This window comes from Triturus cristatus, chromosome 8 (assembly GCF_964204655.1).
Source record: "Triturus cristatus chromosome 8, aTriCri1.1, whole genome shotgun sequence".
Taxonomy (NCBI): Eukaryota; Metazoa; Chordata; class Amphibia; order Caudata; family Salamandridae; genus Triturus; species Triturus cristatus.
In genome coordinates, this window is record NC_140591.1 from 1117049232 (window position 1) to 1117068965 (window position 19734).

Sequence of the window (19734 nt, forward strand, 5' to 3'; positions counted from 1 at the left end):
ATGTATCAAAACAATCTCAAGAATGTGCCATGTATGATAAACCTGCAATAAAGTCATAAACCTGTGTATAAGAGGCCAGGCCTCAGAGATGCAGTTAGAGCACCTCGTGACGATACTTCGCTGTCTGATCTGATGTGTTCCACTCCGACGGAATAAAACTTTGTTTCCTGCCTTCCAGTCTCCGGCGCCTGCCTCTTTATTGGTTTAGCATCGAATGGTATAAGAGGCGATTACCGCCGGGCAATACTTGAAAGGTTATCAACTACGACTGCCGCTACCATTTAACAGCACACATAACTGCATTATTTGTCTATACTGCATGTCCCCTTTAGGAAGGAGTGCAGAAGTGTCCCTGTTTCAATGGTAATGCTGTCATTGATGGGTTAAGCTGTTGTAGAATGTGATGTGCTACACTATATTGGCAGTGCATGGTGCTTAAAGGTGAACTGATAGGAGCCTGTGTTGATTTGTGATCTCTTTACAGTATATTATTTGTGTTTTTAGCATTTTTCTGGGAACCCTATTGCATTTTTTCTGCAGCCTTTTGTTATTCCCTTAACTTGTTTTTACGGTGTATGATATCAAATGATGCAATAATAAATATGATGATGAAATATTACCCTGTCCTAAGTTGCAAGGGGTTTTTAATAAAGGCATAGTGATTGTATATGTCCTGCCTATGTATTAATATTTCTCCTATGTTACATGGCTCCTAGCTGCTCAGCCAGTGTGAGTGTTCTGTGTGGAATGTTGGTGTGATGGAGATGATTGGAATGCCTGGGTGCCTGTGTGGTGAGGTGTGACAGTTGTAGATGGGCTGAGCAGCAGGCAGGCTGCTCCTGGTGGGGCTGCTTTACATGGATGCTAACCTTTAACTTAGACCTAATAAAGAATCTACAAAGATACCCCTCGGCTATGTCTGGTACATCCCAACATAATTTTGGCGATGATCTGGAGACAGACCCATGTCTTATATCTGGACTTCCTGAACCTGGCTCTCAAAAGAATATTTAAAACCTGAAGGAACCTACAGAAACTACAGATGCTGACAACGTATAGTACATCTTGAGAAGGAAGTTGTTCACAGAAACTGGAAGATTTTCTTAAAAAGCACAAGTGTCTACAAGAAACCAGAGAAACTGGAGCACCACGCCTGGCAGCCACACCAGTGTCCTTCACATTGGACAGCCCCACCCTAGGCGTGTTGCGCTTAATAACATCATTTGGACATTATACTTTCAAGACAACCTACACCAGTCTGGTGTGCGCTTACAAAAACAAGAATTGGTAGCTATTTAAGCTCAACAAGATACATCTTGCACCTGTCAAACTGTGTTACAAAGTGCTTGGCTAAAATGACTGGCTGAGAATGGAGTGTAAATAACTCCGTCAAGTCATAAGGAAACATCCAGCACTCGTGACACAAACATTTACATAAGGTACAAATATGAAGGATACAGTTTATATCAACATAAAACTTATGTCGTGTGTACTTGATACAGCTTGCAGAAAAGAAAATAAGTGTGGCCTCCGACAGCATAGCCAATTCCGAATTTACACAGAAGCTACAGGCCTGCACTTTAGATGACAGAGGTGTCTTAGGGTTACAGGGTGATAAAGGCATGCACCTTAGACAGTAGGGGTGTCTCTCAGGTTACTTAGATCATACCACGGGTGCCAATGAGAAAAGGGCTATGCTTCAGGATGCCTTGGAGTTAAACGCTTGCACCTTACACAGCAGGGATGTCCCTCATGTTACTTAGATTATACTGTCGGTGCCAATGAGAGGAGAGCAATACTCCCGGATGCACTGGAGTTAAAGGCTTGCACCTTAGACAGCAGGGCTGTCTCTCAAGTTACATCTGGCCCCTGTTTCCTCATTTCCTCATCTAAGTCATATGGGAAGAGCAGATCCTACGCAAGGTACCACCAAGTCCTGGTTCTGATAAAAACCCCTTAATGAATGCGGGGATGGAAACGCGTTGACATCAGCATCTGGGACAAGATACTCCTACAAGTGCCCGAGGAGAAAAGTTTACAAATAATTACTCTCCTAGTGTGACCACTTAGAATCTTAAGTCCCAGGGCTGCACACATAGGCAGGAGACTGTTGATATTTGATGTCTGTAAATCTCAGACGACCTCCGCCCCAGTGTGAACATTTTTCAATATAGGACTGGTGATTCATGTTTTGTCCATTTGTACATTTTTGAATGTTTTCATGTATTGTCACATGATTCATGTTTTTGTATGTAGTGTTAAACTGTCGAAATTGTGTTCTTTCAGATGACATGGTGTCAATGTATGTATTGTTTTAAAAAAATATGAGAATAATAGTGAAATAAACCATACGAGTTTGTGGATTAAAATCACCGGCTCGATATATGTTGAATTGTGTATTCCGCTGTACCTTAGGACCAATGGACCATAAAATCAAACTAATAACAGTGGGATGTAAAACAGGGAGGGTAGTGATATCGCGTGACAAGAACGATTAATGCTCCAGTGCACAGGGAATTCTGGCGCACCCCACTGCACCAGAGTAACGCAGGCGAAGTTCGCTTCGCACCAACTCCCACATACACTCTAAAAACAGAGAAAATGCAGCATCGCATCACCCAATCACACAGTTGCCATATCAACACCACTCATCGCGGTGCCCAAATACCCGCTATCTAGACTCACGGAGGTGCTATCAGTACCCAACAGCGTGTACAAGAAAGAGATGGAGAAATGCTTCAGCTGATCCACCCCCAGATCCATTGCAACGGTGCTGTGGGACACACTCCCACGGCGAAACCAAGCCACTGCCATGAACCATTGACCACCCTTCCCCATGAGAAGCCAATAATGGACAGAGCGACTGGAAAGCAGGCCAGAATAAATGAATAAATGGTGCTGGGAGTGAACTAAAAACCAGGGCTCCAGCTGCAGTATGGATGATCTCTGAAGAAAGCACACAACCCTCCTCTAGCATACTTCTGGAGGAGGCCCTGTAATGTTGCTGGTCTCATGCATACGCATTTCAAACCTTTTGTTTCATTGCACCCTACTTAGTCAGTTTTGCTGCTTGCTTTATCCAGATGCAGTCTTCCAGGCAATAGAAAGTGAATGATAAGTGTTATATATAGAGCAAGTGAAAAATCTGATTGGTTCTTGGAAAAAAAACAATTACAATCACACAAAGAAGTGCTAGGGGAGTTGAAGACTAACAATCACCCATTTTGCTGTCACACTAGCTACTGCTTTGGTAGTGCAGTGGCATCTCTGCGTAGGCTGAGAGATTAGAAAACAAAAGAAATCTGATTAAGGCATGTGGTAGTAATTGTTCATCTTTGTTTCGTTAAAGGGGTGGTTGTGGTTTTATAAGAAAAAAACATTGATGACCCACCTCCATGCAGCATTGCTCGGTAACAGAGTTCCTTGAAGTCAGCGCCTGCTCCTAGCAGGGCATCATATGCAATCATCGGGGCATCATGGCCTCTTCTGCCACCGCGGCCTTCTGAGCTCCATTTTCTGTAAATCTAAAGAGGATAAAGCAAGCTGAAACCTTTGTCTTAAATCCCATAGGTATTCTATTGACAATTCACACAGTGCATTATCACATGCACAATTGTCTCTTAAACAGTAGGCATTATTATTCTGCTTGATACTTCTTGTAATGTTCTAAGAAGGATGAAAGGATTAGCAGGCTCCATTTGGGGTTCTAAGCTGAGGCCTAACGGATGTACACAAATCTTTGGAGAGACGGCTCAGCCAAGTAAGCCATTTTATAACTGTCTTCCAACGCCAACAATGTGTGTGAAACATGTCGATCTCGTGTACCTACCAACAGTTGTTCATCTCTCTGCCATTGAAAAGATGCGTACTGTGGTCAGGTCAATTCATGTTATCCTGTTACATAAGCTGATATAACAACCTACCAACATCCTTCAATTGCTTATAGTGAGAAAAATAAGACACCACAAAATAAATGAGAAATCATTTGGATTCCCATGGCTTGGGCAGTCGTAGGGGATTGAAGGCAATACAGGCATTAGTAGTTCTCAGAAATTTGACCTTGAAAATACCTGCCACTGGTAGGGTTTGTCTGTTACAAATGTCCACCTCCACTTTAGTTCACTGTGTCTGTGGTCTTACCCCGAATTACCTTCCACTCTAAATAAGGAGGCAATAGGTCCCGTGTTATCTCTGTCCAACAGCTTGCAGAGGCCTCATAAATATAAGTGCTCCCTCCCCTGGAGTGTTCCTCAAGAAGATTCAGTCTAATGATGGTAGCAACCCGGTCAACATACGTGTTGACATCATGAAGCCAAGGTTGATCAAATGCATAAGCCTAGCACACCTTCTTCATCGTTTTCTCAAGGACTCCATTCTTTGATTCTTTCTCATCTTTTAGGATACATTTGAGGGGAGGTGTCCTTGGTGTGTGCCAACCTTTGAGATGGGCTTCTTGGTTTTCCATCACTAGGCTCTGTGTAGAGCTTAACAAAACCCCTAAATAAATAAATAAAGTTTTTGGTCTGTTGACTGAAAAATAACTTACATCATGTGGAGTAAAACAGGGACATTGTCCCACCCTTCTTCTTTTTATCCCACGAGTAGAGGATTTTCTACTTGTATGGACAGTGGAGAGGACATCCCTTCATTGATCTATGTAGGTGACACCATGTTACTGGATCACAACTGACTGGTCCACAGGTGATCGGTCTATGCACTATATAACTAATATGTATGACGCCCTGTTGCTGCATGTTCTGCCCCTCACTGAGGGCCAAGACCGCAAAAGGGAAGCAGACCGGGAGCTTGGGGAGTGGAGGGCCACACTCCCCAGCGTGCCCCGTGGCTTTCAGCACCGTCGCGCAGCCGCCAACGTTTGTTTTGCACCAGGAGGTGCCTTAAATCCCTGCAGGGTCTCTCGCAGCGTGGGATGCCCTGTTGCTGCATGTTCTGTCCCTCGCTGGGGGTCAAGACAGCAAAAGGGAAGCAAACCGGGAGCTGGGGTAGCGGAGGACCACACTCCCCAGCTTGCCCCGCAGCTTTCAGCGCCGCTGCGTAGCCGTCAACGTTTGTTTTGCGCCAGGAGGCACCTCAAATCCCTGCAGGGGCTCCCGCAGCGTGGTGTGGTAAATAAAATATTACGCTCTCAGAATTTTTAGTATATAAATAAGATCATGCATAAAGCAAGAGGCTGAGTCTGTGGTATCAGGTTCATAAAGGGCTTTATTCCAATAACTCGAGTCAAAGGGAGAATATTACCATCACCACAAAGGATCTGGAAAGGGACTCAAAAGTATTCTCAATATTCTCAAAACATTATTCACAGAGTACAGTATATATACATTTCTCAATTGTACGTACGCAAAAGAGCAAGAGAGAATGAGATAAGAGCATGTGGGCGTGTAAGTAGGCGTGAAGGTGGGCGTCCATGTGGGCGTCCACTTGATGATAATGGGTAATTTGTCATGTGTGGGTGGATACCTGGAGGGGGTTGCGTGATCTGCTGGAATTGTACTGGAACTTTGCCTTACTTGTGCTCAACTCGAGCATGACGTGTAACTGACGTGGGGAGGGTTGCTATGCGACCGGACAAGTCTGGAAGTGAGGCCTTTAGTGAGTGAGGCCTTCAGTGTCAGAACGACCAGCACATCTTGTATTATCTGATATCCGATGTCTGGAGCAGGGACTGATTTGTGACATAGGTTGCTCATCACCAAGAGCCGATGTGGCATCTATTTCTTCATTTACTTCATTTACTGCAGAGGCCTTACATGGGGGCTATGGGCTTTTCACTGACGTGAGCTTTGCAATCTCACAAAGAGAGACAGTAAGGCTGGGCTCCCTCCTTGCAGATGGGTCGCGTTCATTCCTCCTTCACCAGGCAAGAATGCGGCTCTGTAGGAGTAAGCAGATAACCGTGCTCAATACTGTCTCGGCACCTCGGTCGGGGCCCCTTTGGCTGAGGCCCAAGTGTGCAAGGCCAAGGATACGTAGCTGCAGCTTTCAGAGCGTTCTGAGGCATGAAACCTCTTTTCGGCTCTGGCTGAGCCATAAACATGGGCTTCATGAAAATGCAGGAAAACATGATGAAAAACGTGTAGGCCTCAATACAGATTTGTCGTTTCTCTCATGGGAGACTGGATGATGGCAGGCCACGTTATAGCATAAGCATCATGATAGAAAGGCCATGGAGGGGAAATACATAGGTTACATGTATGTGCACATAAGCGTTGGGGGGGGCACATGGGGACACATAGGCCTCATAGATTTTTATTTTCCTCATTCCCTCCTTGTACCCTAGTGAACCCCCTATGTAACGTCTATTTTCATGAGACAGTCGATCTGTTCTTGCAGCATTATTTTTCCATTTTCAATGCTTTGTAAATAGGGATGTGGAACACATGCAGTAGCACACAGGCCACAAATGGCCGGGCCACACTGCAGACATAGGCAACAACTGAATATCATTAATAGTATCAACCCACAGACGGTCAACACTTTCCATCCCCAAGCCGATATTAATCCCCAGAGCCAACCGGACCATGTCCACGTGCCTGGGTCTTGATGTATGTTTTGGGCAATCTTGTGGAGCCTTGTTATTGCTTTGTATTCTTTGGCATCACCGTTGATGGATGTCATTAAGGCAAACCATGCTCCGCAAGAACCATTATGGGAGAACGGAAAAGGAAAAAGAGGCAACACTCCCTTTACCTTCTGATACGGGGGAAATCGGCCACAGACCCAGCAGTCTGTAGCATTGCTAGTCTGATGTGAATGGTGCAGCATCTGAATAAAGGTATTGTTGCGTAAGGCAAGTCGATATGATAGCTCATGGGATGGCAGATCACTAAATGTGTGCTTTATGGTATCATTAGTGGAGGAGTATAAGAGTGAGGCAATAGGAGGAAAAATAGCATGTAGTATTAAGCTGATACATATTATCGTGATGCACAGAAGAGATAGAAAAATTACAGTCACTATACATCTACCACGTAATATTTTACAGTATTTGCTTTTTATCTTGCTCTTTTTATCAATGTTATTGTCCAAGATCTTATGCAAGCCAGAATACATGTTCAACCGCTTCACCACCTAGTGGACTTAATTGATCAAACGGGTTCTGACTTTTTAGATCTGAGTTTAACTCCTGCTGGGGAGTCTCCTCTAGAAAAGGGGGCTCAAAGTCCAAGCAGTCAGTGTTCTTTTGGAAAGTACAGTTATTCCCAAAGTAACGTTTGCAATGATGTATCCATTTTTTCCGTCCCTCGACTTTAACGGCGGTCCTTGTTGTTAGCAACACCAATTTCTGCGTCTTCCACCTCGGCTTAAGAGGGCTTGATCTATCAAAGTTCCGGATCAGCGATGGAGTGTCCCTTGACCTGGGTGTTGTCAGGGAAGGCGGCAGCAACCTGCGAACAACAAGAGAGTAGTGCAGACATCAAGGAAGCCAGGTAATCTGTCAGCATGTTACTATCAACATCAGTAATCTTTTAGGCATTGGAGTGCCCCACATATTTGGTGGTCTACCAAAGACCACTTCATAGGGAGATAAGCCTGTTCTAGAATGGGCTACCATTCGCATGTAAAAGAGGGCAACCGGCAGGGCTACCATCCTATCTACACCTTTGTCTGCGCAAATTTTTAATGTCCGATTATGTCTTTCTACAAGGCCTGCTGCTTCAGGATGTCGCACACAATGGAATTTCCAGGTATACCCTAACAGAAGGGACACCTGCTTCATTAGTACCAGGACATATTTGTAACCTCTACATCTGTTTATTTGGATATAATCCATTTGGAGCACTTCAAAAGGGTGGTCAGGTGGATGGAATCCACCTTGTTCCATCGGAATGCCTTTACCTGGATTGAATTGGCAACAGATCATACATGTTCTGACCTTTTGTTTCGCTGCTGCACGCAGGTGCTTGTTGAACCATATATTCTGTAAGCTATCTATCATTGCTTTCTCTCCTAAGCGTGCAGGACTATGTGCGGTATTTATAATCACTTGTACCATCGAATCAGGAAGAAACCATGTGGATTTGCCCTTATTCATCCAACCCTGATCAGTCAGTACCCCTCCTTGTTCCGACCATTTCTTTAATTCGTCTAGAGTAGCATGTGTCTGAATGTCTTGTACATCCCTGGAAGGATCCCTAACTGTCATGGCTTTGGACAGTGATAGTATCTGTGATTTTGTCATGTCTAGTGGGGTCTGAGCTGTCTGTTTAGCTGTTCGGTCTGCCAGATCATTGCCTTGGGAAATGGTATCTGTGGCTCTAGTATGTGCTTTACATTTTAGGATAGCCATGGCTGTTGGTAAATGTATTGCTTCCAGTAGGGCTTGAATAAGGGGGCCATGCTGTATCTTGGCCCCATGAGAGGTCAAGAAACCTCTTTCTCGCCACAGAATCGGTGTAAATGTTTACTCTCAGGTGCTTTAGCTCTTATGCACGCTTGTGTCAGGGCGATGAGCTCTGCTGCTTGTGCTGACAATATGTCTATTCTTTTAGTCTCTATTATTACAGTATCAGTAGTCACTGCATATGCTGCCACTAATTCTCCCGCCCCTGTCCTCATGCATGAGCCGTCAACTTATAGTGTTAGGTCGGGGTCTGGGAGTGCAACGTCTGTCAAGTCTTGTCTTGGTTTAGTCACGGTATGTATTACTTCAACACAGTCGTGTGGTGAAACGCTTTCTGTACTGGAGGGCAAAAGGGTAGCAGGATTCAGTATGTTGCATCGTCTGATCTCTATGTGTTGTTGAAATAGCGTCAACTCATAACCTGTCAGTCTAGCTACAGTCAGGTGTTGTGTTTGTGTCCGGTTCAAGAGAACCTCTACTGCGTGTGGTACTTGTACTGTCAGAGGGTGGCCCAGCACTATCGAGTCACTTTGTCTTATGGCTAAGGCCGTTGCTGCAACTGATTTTAGGCACGCAGGCAAAGCCTGTGCTACTGGGTCTAATGTACTAGAAAAATAAGCACAGGGCTCGTGTTTTCCTGCATGATCTTGTGTTAGGACAGTTAGTGCTGTTCCATCCCGCTCTGTCACAAAAAGCATAAACGATTTGTTGTAATCAGGGTTTGCTAAAACTGGTGCTTGACATAAAGCTCTCTTTAATTCTTCAAATGCCACAGTGTGTTCTTGTGTCCAAGAGAGGACTTTAGTAGAAACTGCCTCCTGTGTCGTCAACTGTATTAGGGGCTTGGCTATGTAAGCATACTGGGGAATCCACTGCCTGCAATATGAAGTGAGGCCAATGAATGCACGTACCTCCTTTTGTGTCTTGGGCTGTGAAAAACCAGAAATCAATTGAATACGTTCCGGTGCCCACAACTAATTCCCCTGAAAGATCACAATAAAACATGAGAAAAAGGGGAAAGCACCATACCTATTTCCTCGGCTTAATTTCTAAGGGGGCTAATTTCTAAGGGGCTTAATTTCTTAAGGGGCTAGCGGGAAGCGAACCTTCTCAGGGGTCAGCAGAAAGCCAATATTCTCCTCCTTCCCCCCTTTTTGACAGGAGGAAATCTGAAACAGATTTCACTGCTGTCAAACACTATCAAACCCTGTGTCTTGTCAATACTATTAATCCCTGTGTGTAGCTACTGGGCGTAAGCAAAATTATAGGAGATACACAGCGTATTTGAAACGGCGAGAAATCCTTCAAATCAATGTACAAACCTCATTGTGTTAGCTCATAAGCTGGCCAAATGACATCTCATATGCAAATGTCCCTATTACATGAACCTACACCAACCTGAAGTCAATATTAATGCTAGGAGGCCCTAATAGGAATGCTAAATTACCTAAATATTCGGAAAACCAAGTTTAAGAACAGTTGGTAAAGTTGATAATTAATAATTTATCTGCTAAAGAAATCAGTCATTTTGCAATAATTTCCACCTATACAATAAATAGCCTAATTTAAAAACAAGTCAACTTTTGGGGCCACCACTTACAAGAATGAGCTTACTAAAGCAAACTTTAAAAAGGAAATCCTGTCAGATATTTTCTCATTACCCTAAATACCGAGCCTCATTTGTCACTCTGGGGTGGCAGTCCTTATTTAAAACAGGCCTTTCAAGAGTTAAGATGCGAGTGCACAGATCATAATGGTTCCTTAATGTCCAATCTGGAAACATATGACCGAGGCTGCCTGTCTATAAGAGAAAGGCAGTCATGTGATACATATTTTAGTCTTGCATAACTTTTTTCTTCTTTTATTCATCTCCAATATCAATTAGACATACACTGATAACGTGTTGTCTGCTATTTCTGACAGCATGATAAAGGTAATATCATGTCTGTGAAATTTAGTAATTGTGAACAAGTTCCAGCCAAGCGCAGCGCAAAGATTTACGTCGTCACGGCCATCTCTGTAACGCCCAGGAGAACTTGTATTAATGCTAAAAATACAGGTCAATACAACACAAAAATAAAACAAATATAAAATACATATGCCAAGCCATCAGTATACCAAGCACAGAAAGCATAGACAATTACACTAACATATATAAATGAGCAGTGATGCGCAATTACAGTACCTACAGCTCAGAGGCGAACATTCTGGCCTGCTTAATTTGTCAGGCTTATAATCAATAATTGATTTACCTGCCCTATACACCCCCAACTGACAGTGGGTCATCCCAATGATGACCAGCTGGCAGCTGAAATCACCGTGTCAAGTCTGACACACAGGATCAGCAACAATAATCAAAAATGAAGAACACACGAACCTGTCTTTTTTTTATAAAAATGAGCTATGCATCTTTGTACACAATGTACCCTCATGTCCTAGTCGAAGATGCATCTCCCATCTTTCCTCACAGACCCGTAACCACTGGATCATTTATCCAATGCAACTGGTGGCAGCTTGTGGCCACAATTCAAAAATGTCTGAATTTGAAAATCGTTTTTATATAGGCACATAGCCCTTAAAATTCCAAGCAAGAGCAACATTTTGCTTTCTGGCCAGAAGCAATATAACAATTGCTAAAAAATAAAACAAATCTTCTCCATAGACATTTCCTCGGGGCACTGGTTTTGCACAGAATAGAACAAGGGAATCCTTCTCGACTTACATTTCTCAGCTGCCCTGTCTTATCAGAGAAGCTAAAAATAGCCCCTCAGCGCGGCCTGAGCCTGGGCTGCCAGCCATCTTTTTTTGTTTTTCCTACTCCTGGCCCCCAAGGCTCTCCGGCTGCAGGTATTACACAGATGCGATGTCAGAGAAGCTTTCTAAGCAGTGCCTCTGTTCTGCTCCTCTCACCGGCCCCCACCTACACTGGCTACAAGGTCAGAATCTGTCTCCGATTTCTGTATCACATTCTGCTCTACACAGCCCCCACCTTCTCCTCACTCTGAAGCTGTCAAAGACAAAAAGACTACTCAATTCCATAAAAACTGCAATAATTCGCCCAATTGAAAAATTATTTTTACATACAATTTGCACTCAGGGGGTCATAATCTTACCGACTTGACCCAGCACATTGGCTCACTGGACCACCAAGAACACAAACCTGTATTCTTGAACAATTTGCAAATTCGAAATACCCACAATTCTTTTTTCAAGCTAAACTTTTCACTAATTATTTTTTCGTTAACACTTTGTACATTAGGGGTGTCATCAAATCACAGGTGTTGCTCTTTCTCTAGCTACACCCCTCTCAATTCCCTTTTAACAACGTAGTCAAATGTTGGACCATGAAAACACCAGCTATGCGCTGTTCGTTTGGTGGGAGGCTCAAGAACCTTTGGGCTACTATATCATTATTATATGTATCGTGGTACTTGCGGTGGCACTCCAACTGGTCTTTCTACTGGGGCCACTCTTGCTAGGTCCTCTGAAAGGACGGGATAAATACCAGCAACGTCAGTATTTCTTTCTCTGTCAGCCTGCGCTCATTTTACCTGCTCCACTTCCTACTGTAACATCTTTTCCTTGGCTTTTCCAGACTCCAGTCTACTTCTCTCTGCTTCGTGAAACACTTACTCTGTCCTCCTATGTGACTCCTTGCGCCAAAACTCAATGGCATCCTTCCGAGCTGGTCTACATTTTCTCTTTCATAAGAGTGTTTCGTTGTCTGTCTACTTGTTCTGCTTTTACTCGGATACCTTCCTCAACTAATACGTTTTCTCGGGCTTTGTCTGAATCCTCCCTACTTTTCTCTTCTTTTCTGAGCGCTTTCTCTGTGCGTCTATGCAATTCTTTACGCCATAATTCAATGGCATTTTTCTGTGACTGTCTGGCTTTCTTTTTCCATAATGCTTCTTCTACTCTCATGATGCAATCTGCATCCCATGTCCCAGCAGCGGGCCATCTCTGACTCTCTGCTAAATCCTTGGTGTAGTCCACCCATAGATCAAGATATAATACGGCATCTAGGCCATGTTTATGGTACATAAAGTACCCTGTAGTGTCCCTAGGTGGAATAGGAACAGCTTCCTCGAGTATCCCTTTTCTAGTTTTTATCTGTCTTAATTTTGAAAATAACGGCATTTTGAACCTTGCTACTTAATTCTTACTCGGTCTTGAACACAATAATTACAATAAACACAATAATGAAGATCGAACAATCACTCATACCACGACATTTAAAACACATTAAAACATTTTAAAATGAACAACGATAATTAGAATAAAACTAGCTAACTGCATAATACTGGATGTACTGCTAAACAGTACAGATACACTGCTGAAACAGTGCAGACCAGGTCTGTGTACCCAAACCCGTCTTGACCGGCACAAACTAATGTGCACGTCTAGATGCGTCCCCAGCAACGGTACTCACCGGGAAGCACGGAACGGAAGGCCTCGGAAGTCTGGACTGGACTAGACCAAACTGGACTGGACTCGACTCGTGACTTAGATACTTCGGAACTTCGGAATCTGGTGGGCCTCTGTATACCTCGGACACAGCTCTCTCGCAGGTGGGCTCTGGGTAGGACAATCTGCGTTCCTCACCGCCTCGTCTGGATGCCTGGTCGCAGTCCGTCCCCTTTGTTGGCCTGAGGGAGTTGGCGGGAAGACCCGCGACGTGCGCGCTTGAAGTCCGTCATGGCTATGGAAGGGGGCAAAACTGGACCCTCATCTCCGGCGTGTGGGGAAAGAGATTGAACTGTTCGGGCGCCATTATGTGGTAAATAAAATATTACGCTCTCAGAATTTTTAGTATATAAATAAGATCATGCATAAAGCAAGAGGCTGAGTCTGTGGTATCAGGTTCATAAAGGGCTTTATTCCAATAACTCGAGTCAAAGGGAGAATATTACCATCACCACAAAGGATCTGGAAAGGGACTCAAAAGTATTCTCAATATTCTCAAAACATTATTCACAGAGTACAGTATATATACATTTCTCAATTGTACGTAAGCAAAAGAGCAAGAGAGAATGAGATAAGAGCATGTGGGCGTGTAAGTAGGCGTGAAGGTGGGCGTCCATGTGGGCGTCCACTTGATGATAATGGGTAATTTGTCATGTGTGGGTGGATACCTGGAGGGGGTTGCGTGATCTGCTGGAATTGTACTGGAACTTTGCCTTACTTGTGCTCAACTCGAGCATGACGTGTAACTGACGTGGGGAGGGTTGCTATGCGACCGGACAAGTCTGGAAGTGAGGCCTTTAGTGAGTGAGGCCTTCAGTGTCAGAACGACCAGCACATCTTGTATTATCTGATATCCGATGTCTGGAGCAGGGACTGATTTGTGACATAGGTTGCTCATCACCAAGAGCCGATGTGGCATCTATTTCTTCATTTACTTCATTTACTGCAGAGGCCTTACATGGGGGCTATGGGCTTTTCACTGACGTGAGCTTTGCAATCTCACAAAGAGAGACAGTAAGGCTGGGCTCCCTCCTTGCAGATGGGTCGCGTTCATTCCTCCTTCACCAGGCAAGAATGCGGCTCTGTAGGAGTAAGCAGATAACCGTGCTCAATACTGTCTCGGCACCTCGGTCGGGGCCCCTTTGGCTGAGGCCCAAGTGTGCAAGGCCAAGGATACGTAGCTGCAGCTTTCAGAGCGTTCTGAGGCATGAAACCTCTTTTCGGCTCTGGCTGAGCCATAAACATGGGCTTCATGAAAATGCAGGAAAACATGATGAAAAACGTGTAGGCCTCAATACAGATTTGTTGTTTCTCTCATGGGAGACTGGATGATGGCAGGCCACGTTATAGCATAAGCATCATGATAGAAAGGCCATGGAGGGGAAATACATAGGTTACATGTATGTGCACATAAGCGTTGGGGGGGGCACATGGGGACACATAGGCCTCATAGATTTTTATTTTCCTCAGTGGGACGCCCTGTTGCTGCGTGTTCTGCCTCACACGGGCTCCCGCAGCGCGGGACGAGGCTGGGCTAGGCCCCTTCTCTTAGTTTATTTTTACCTCAAGCTCCCTGAATTGTATGTTTCAACGTGGCCGTGTTTTGCAAAAGTACGGGAAACACTCAAGGGTGGACCACCATCTGCTATAGTGAGGCTGCTACTGGAACAAATCGTAAGTGAAACCAAACTTGTAATATTTAGCCGCCTCTGCGTATTAATCATTCTTGCTCGATTTTCTTTCCCTAATACCCTGGCACAAAAATCCAGTAGGGCACATAATAGTTCAGCTGATTGGTATCAAGAGGGATCCTAGGGTTTCCCGTCACGAGTCTAGTAAAGGCAGCCGGAAATGGGGAAGCACACAACAACAGCATTATGCCACGCACCTCCACGGCTTGTACCTCCCTCCATACCACAGACATCTATTGATAGGATGCTCCAAAGGGCAATAGGAGTGGTGGCCACCGAGATAGAACTTACTGAATGCAGACTGTCTCTGACCCCGGATTTCCCACAAATCAGTACCATCATGGTCTCGCCCACCACGCAAAGTGGTTTAGTACGATCACCTGAACCCTCAAAACTGACTCTGACACCAGAGGTGCATACTGGAACAACTCCCAAAGTGGTAACAAGAAGGAGGGGAGCCACCAAGGGCATAGTTAAGTCTTCTAACACAAAACAGCCCACTAAATCAACAAAGGCAGGGGTCAAACGGAAGAAGACAAATGATGGAACTCCAGAGTATACAGGGGATGGGCCAGATCTGACTGCGCCCGAGGGGCTAAATCAGCATGCGGGCATAACACCACCAGCATGGACTGCTCCCATGCTGGAAACACTACAAGGTCAAATTTGAGACATTATGAGAGAGGAACTTGCACATGTATATGCCCGCTTGGATCACATTTCTAACTTATGTACCTGCACTGCTGGGAAAACACCTAAACCTTCAACATTGGCTAGAGAGACCAGAATGGTGTCTGCAGACCCCACAGAACCTGGAACAGCTGAGAACAGAGAGAAGTCTTACACTCCTTCTGGGGTTCATACTGCTACTCCGAAGGTGCAAAGCTCACGGTGTGATAAGGGCCACAAAGCCAGGGACAGTGCACCTGCAAATGAGGGCACATCTGGGAAAACCACTACTGACAATGTGGGGATGACGAGATCGAGAGGCAGGGTAGGGATTGATCTACCAGCAATAAACCTTTCACCAGCCTCAACCCCTTATGTTATTGTTCTTACAGGAGTTCCAGTCCTAAAAGAAGGTCAGAAGGAAACCCAATTTGAGCTAAAAAACAGATGCTTGCACTTGTTTGCCAGACATTGTCAATTTAACTATGCAAATGCTGTTGAAATACTTATGACACGCAGGGTGAGCTGGGTGGGCAATATTCCTAAAGATGTCAGGGGGGACTGTGTCATAGTTAACTTTAGGAACCCACGCATTGTACAACATCTTCTGCATCTGAGCCATTTTTCAAGCATAGGTTCTGCTATTAGACTTTTCCCGCTCACCCAATTCTATGCCCCAGCATCCATTTACGACACTAGGGATGATCCCAGACAAAGACAAAATCACTGGCATCAGATACGGCCAATGACAGGACAGGGTGCCCCTCAAACGCAACCCTATGCCTTCAATCTGCCCCTGGCAAACAGATTTGGGGCCTTGGAAGAGGTTGACTAACTCTCGACTGAGCGGGTATCTTGGTCGACTTGTGTGAGTGATCCCATAGTGGAAAGGGCCCCGGACTCCAAGAACAAGCCAATTAGTTCTCCAGGTAATGACCTCAAAATGACCACTGTAAAAGTCTATCCTGGGTTATATGACCCCCCCCACCAGATTTTAAAATCGCCCTCATTAACATCTATTCGAGGCCGGTGAAGTCTGGCCAAGAATCAATAACCTTAGACCATCTTGATAATCTGTTATTCAGCGTCTCAAATAACACTCTAGTAGTGCTGGGTGACGATCTAAACTGTCAATTTGAACCACTGAAAGATCTAACTGGTACACCTGCAACAGAGGAGGACGAGCTGTGGGCCATTCCTGAGACCAAAATCTCTCCGATCAGGGCTTGGACACCTCTGGCACTTCAAATCAAAGCACTTACTCTGAAGTACTCCTTGCGAGTCTGTAATGGTCACTTTAGCTCAGACTCCTTCGGGAAGCATACCTTTAATAGAGTTGGCCATTAATCCATTTTGGACTATATCTTAATAGAAACAAGGTTATGGGCCCTGGCTAAGGACTTCACTGTCTGGCCGCATCATGACAGTGACCATAATGCTCAAATACTTGCACTCATTTTGCCACTTAATGGTGAAAAATCAGCAGAATCATCTGCCGCCGACAAAAGACTGTCTCTAACAAACAACAGGCAGAAAGTCAGGTGGGCTTGGTTCGAAAAATCGCAGGAAAAATGGCTCTTCTATTCAATGCCATTATTCCCAACCTTGAGGCCATATCAGAGATTAAGAAGCATGGAGATCTCACCGCGTCCCTCGCAGAGGTTGCAAAGATTAATTAATCCACTACCTCTAAGCTGGAGGAGGTGTTTTGGACCACGTGTACCAGGGGTTGTGGGAGGAAGCCGAAACAATCTTGGTTTAATGATAGCTGCCGGGCGACTAAAAACGTATTGATAGAGGCCATAAAAAGAAAGTGTAACACCACAGTAAAATCAGCCAGGTCCCTTTACAAAACTACTATTGCAACTGCTAAATCCACATGGGAAATGGATCAGTGGGACAGTTTGAAACTGGCTCTGGAGACCAAAGATATTAAATCATTCTGGAGTATCATATCTACTGGCAGCAACAAAGGACATGCGGCCCTCAAGCCAAATATTGCGGCTGATAGCTGCAGAGAGCATTTTTTAGCCCTCTATGCCCCACTCGATGCTGTGGATAGTAGCTCGACATTAGTAAATTCGATTCCCTTGGTGTCTGAGATAGTTATCCCTGAGATAGCTCTGCCAGAATTCACCAAAGCCCTGAGCAGAATAGTACCTGGCAAGGCTGCTGGCTTGGATAAGATACCAGGGGATCTGTATCGTGAAGTACCCAAGATCTGGGGCCCGTATTTTTGGGTGGTCTTCAATGCCATCCTGCAACTTGGCTTGGTGCTGAGATCCTCCCGGTATACAAAAAGGGATCACAATTATTACCCACAAACTATAGACCGATCAGTTTGATCGATGTCTCACAAAAAGTATTTGCCAGGATTCTATTAGACCATCTGCAATCCTAGCTGGAAGAACAAAAGATCCTGACCCCTTTGCAGGCTGGTTTTAGGGAAAAAACATCAACAATAGACCAGATTTTCAGGCTCCAGCTTCTCTATGGGAAGACAGTCCATCTAGAAGGGGGTAGCCTGTATCTGGTCTTTGTTGATCTCAAGAGTGCATTTGACCTGGTACCCAGAGATGCTTTGTGGAGGGTTTTGAGCGAGCTAGGACTTCCCCTTTACCTTTTAGACATACTGAGAAGGTTACATAATGGAAACTACGCCCAAATTAGATATGGGAAAAACGGGGAACTGACACAGCCCGTCCCTGTAAATAGGGGAGTAAGACAGGTATGTGTGCACGCCCCTACCTTGTTCTGCATTTACATAAACGGACTGGTAGGTGCACTGAGAGCTTGTAAGGATATGGACGCTCCTAAAATAGCGCAAAAGCAAATTCCGGCCATGATGTTCGCAGACGATACCCTACTCCTCTCTAAGTCTCCTATGGGTATTCAGAGAACCTTAGATGAGTTCTGTGAGTTCTGTAGGTCTAGGGGATTAGAGATCAATATTCAAAAAACAAAATTTATTGTCTCCAACCCCACTAAATCAACACGTCCCGATCCATGTATGAATGGTATTCCCCTGGAGCGGGTTTCCGTATTTGACTACTTCGGCCTGACACTCACTGAAAATATGACATGGGGGCCCCAAATAGATACGTCAAATCTCAAATTGACCCAGACCACATGGCCAAGGTATTTAGAAAGTAGTTCCACAAACCAGTGAGTCCGGTTATGGAGATCTACAAAACCCAGGTTAGGAGTGCCGCCCTATATGGGGCTGAACTTTGGGGGCATTCTAACCTTCGGCCCATAGTTAATACCGAGAATACATTTCTCAGACAACTACTCGGATTACCAGTAAGTTCCCCTTTGATTCCACTGCCTATGGACCTAGGGGTGAGATCCATCACTGAGGAAATTGCCTGCAGGCCTTTACTTTTTTGGCAGCGCCTCTGGGTGACACCGGAACTGGCAGAGTACAGATCAGAGCTCTTAGAAATATTGAGACTCCCCGGTTCAGGAAAGCTGTCATGGCTTATACATATTAGGGATGGTCTTTGTGCAATTGGGTGAAAAGATCTATGGGATAACCCTGACACAGAATGATTGAGAACCTCACATAAACATCTAAGTTCTAGTTACTGGGGCGGAAAACTCTCAAAAACTCATGCAGAATCTGCCCACGGTTCTCACGTTACATTTTCTGGACATGAAGGACACATATAAGTTGGAACCATGCCTTCACGAAATTCGTCCAGCACTTGGCAGGAAACATTATGTGCAGTTTCGGCATGGTTGTCTCCCCTTGCGTGCATTCTCCCACAAATGGTCTAGTGGCAATTCAGTGGGGTGCCCAGCTTGTAACATGTGTGAAGAGACCGAACTTCATGTTTTCTTTTTTTGCCGGGGATACCATTTAATAAGACACAGATGGCTGGTACAGTTATGTAAAAATCTAGGCACAACTCATTGTATGAAAGTATTCAGAATTCTAAAATATAACACTGAACTCCATATTGTCTGCGCGGTCTCACGCTTCTTAAGCTCAATGTGGTGGGGAAGGATGAATCTTCTAAAAGAACAAAGTTAAGGCCTGGAAATGTGATTGACCTCCTCATTATTTTTAATCTTAAGTAATATTTTAAAAATTAACTGTTTTAATGTTTTTAACTGTTTTAACTTGTTTTGTATTCACCTGTGTCTGTTCTTTTATGGTTATTAACCGAAATAAAGAAATATATGATGATTATGTATGATTAGTGTTAATACTGAATTCTAAATCTTGTTATTCACACATATGATGTAACAACATTAGGAATCAAAAATAGTTTCCCACTGCTGCAACATCATCAAGGTATTTGAGGTCACTCCGATAGATCTCTCAAAAAGACTGTCATGCAGAACTGGCTCTTGGTTCTGATGAAGAGCATAGAGCCCAGTTTTGTGTCGGGAGAGGGCAGAGCATAGAGAGTGGTGAGGGTGGATGACAGGAGATCAGTAGTATTCTTTGTTATTTGGTAGGAGAGAGGAGAGGATAAATAAAGAGATTGTGGTGTGAATGGAATGCCTTGAGACCAGGGTTTTTCAATTTAGGCA

At 44.5% G+C, this 19734-nt stretch overlaps 1 protein-coding gene across 2 annotated transcripts in view; it reads right to left on the minus strand.

The window, feature by feature from the left end:
* Nucleotides 1–19734, minus strand: part of ADPRHL1 (ADP-ribosylhydrolase like 1) — a 554849-nt gene that overhangs the window by 143907 nt on the left and 391208 nt on the right. For both annotated transcript variants that reach the window (XM_085622701.1, XM_085622702.1), the window contains exon 6: nt 3392–3524. In XM_085622701.1, the coding sequence (XP_085478827.1) occupies nt 3392–3524 (133 nt within the window). The remainder of the gene's footprint in view (nt 1–3391; nt 3525–19734) is intronic.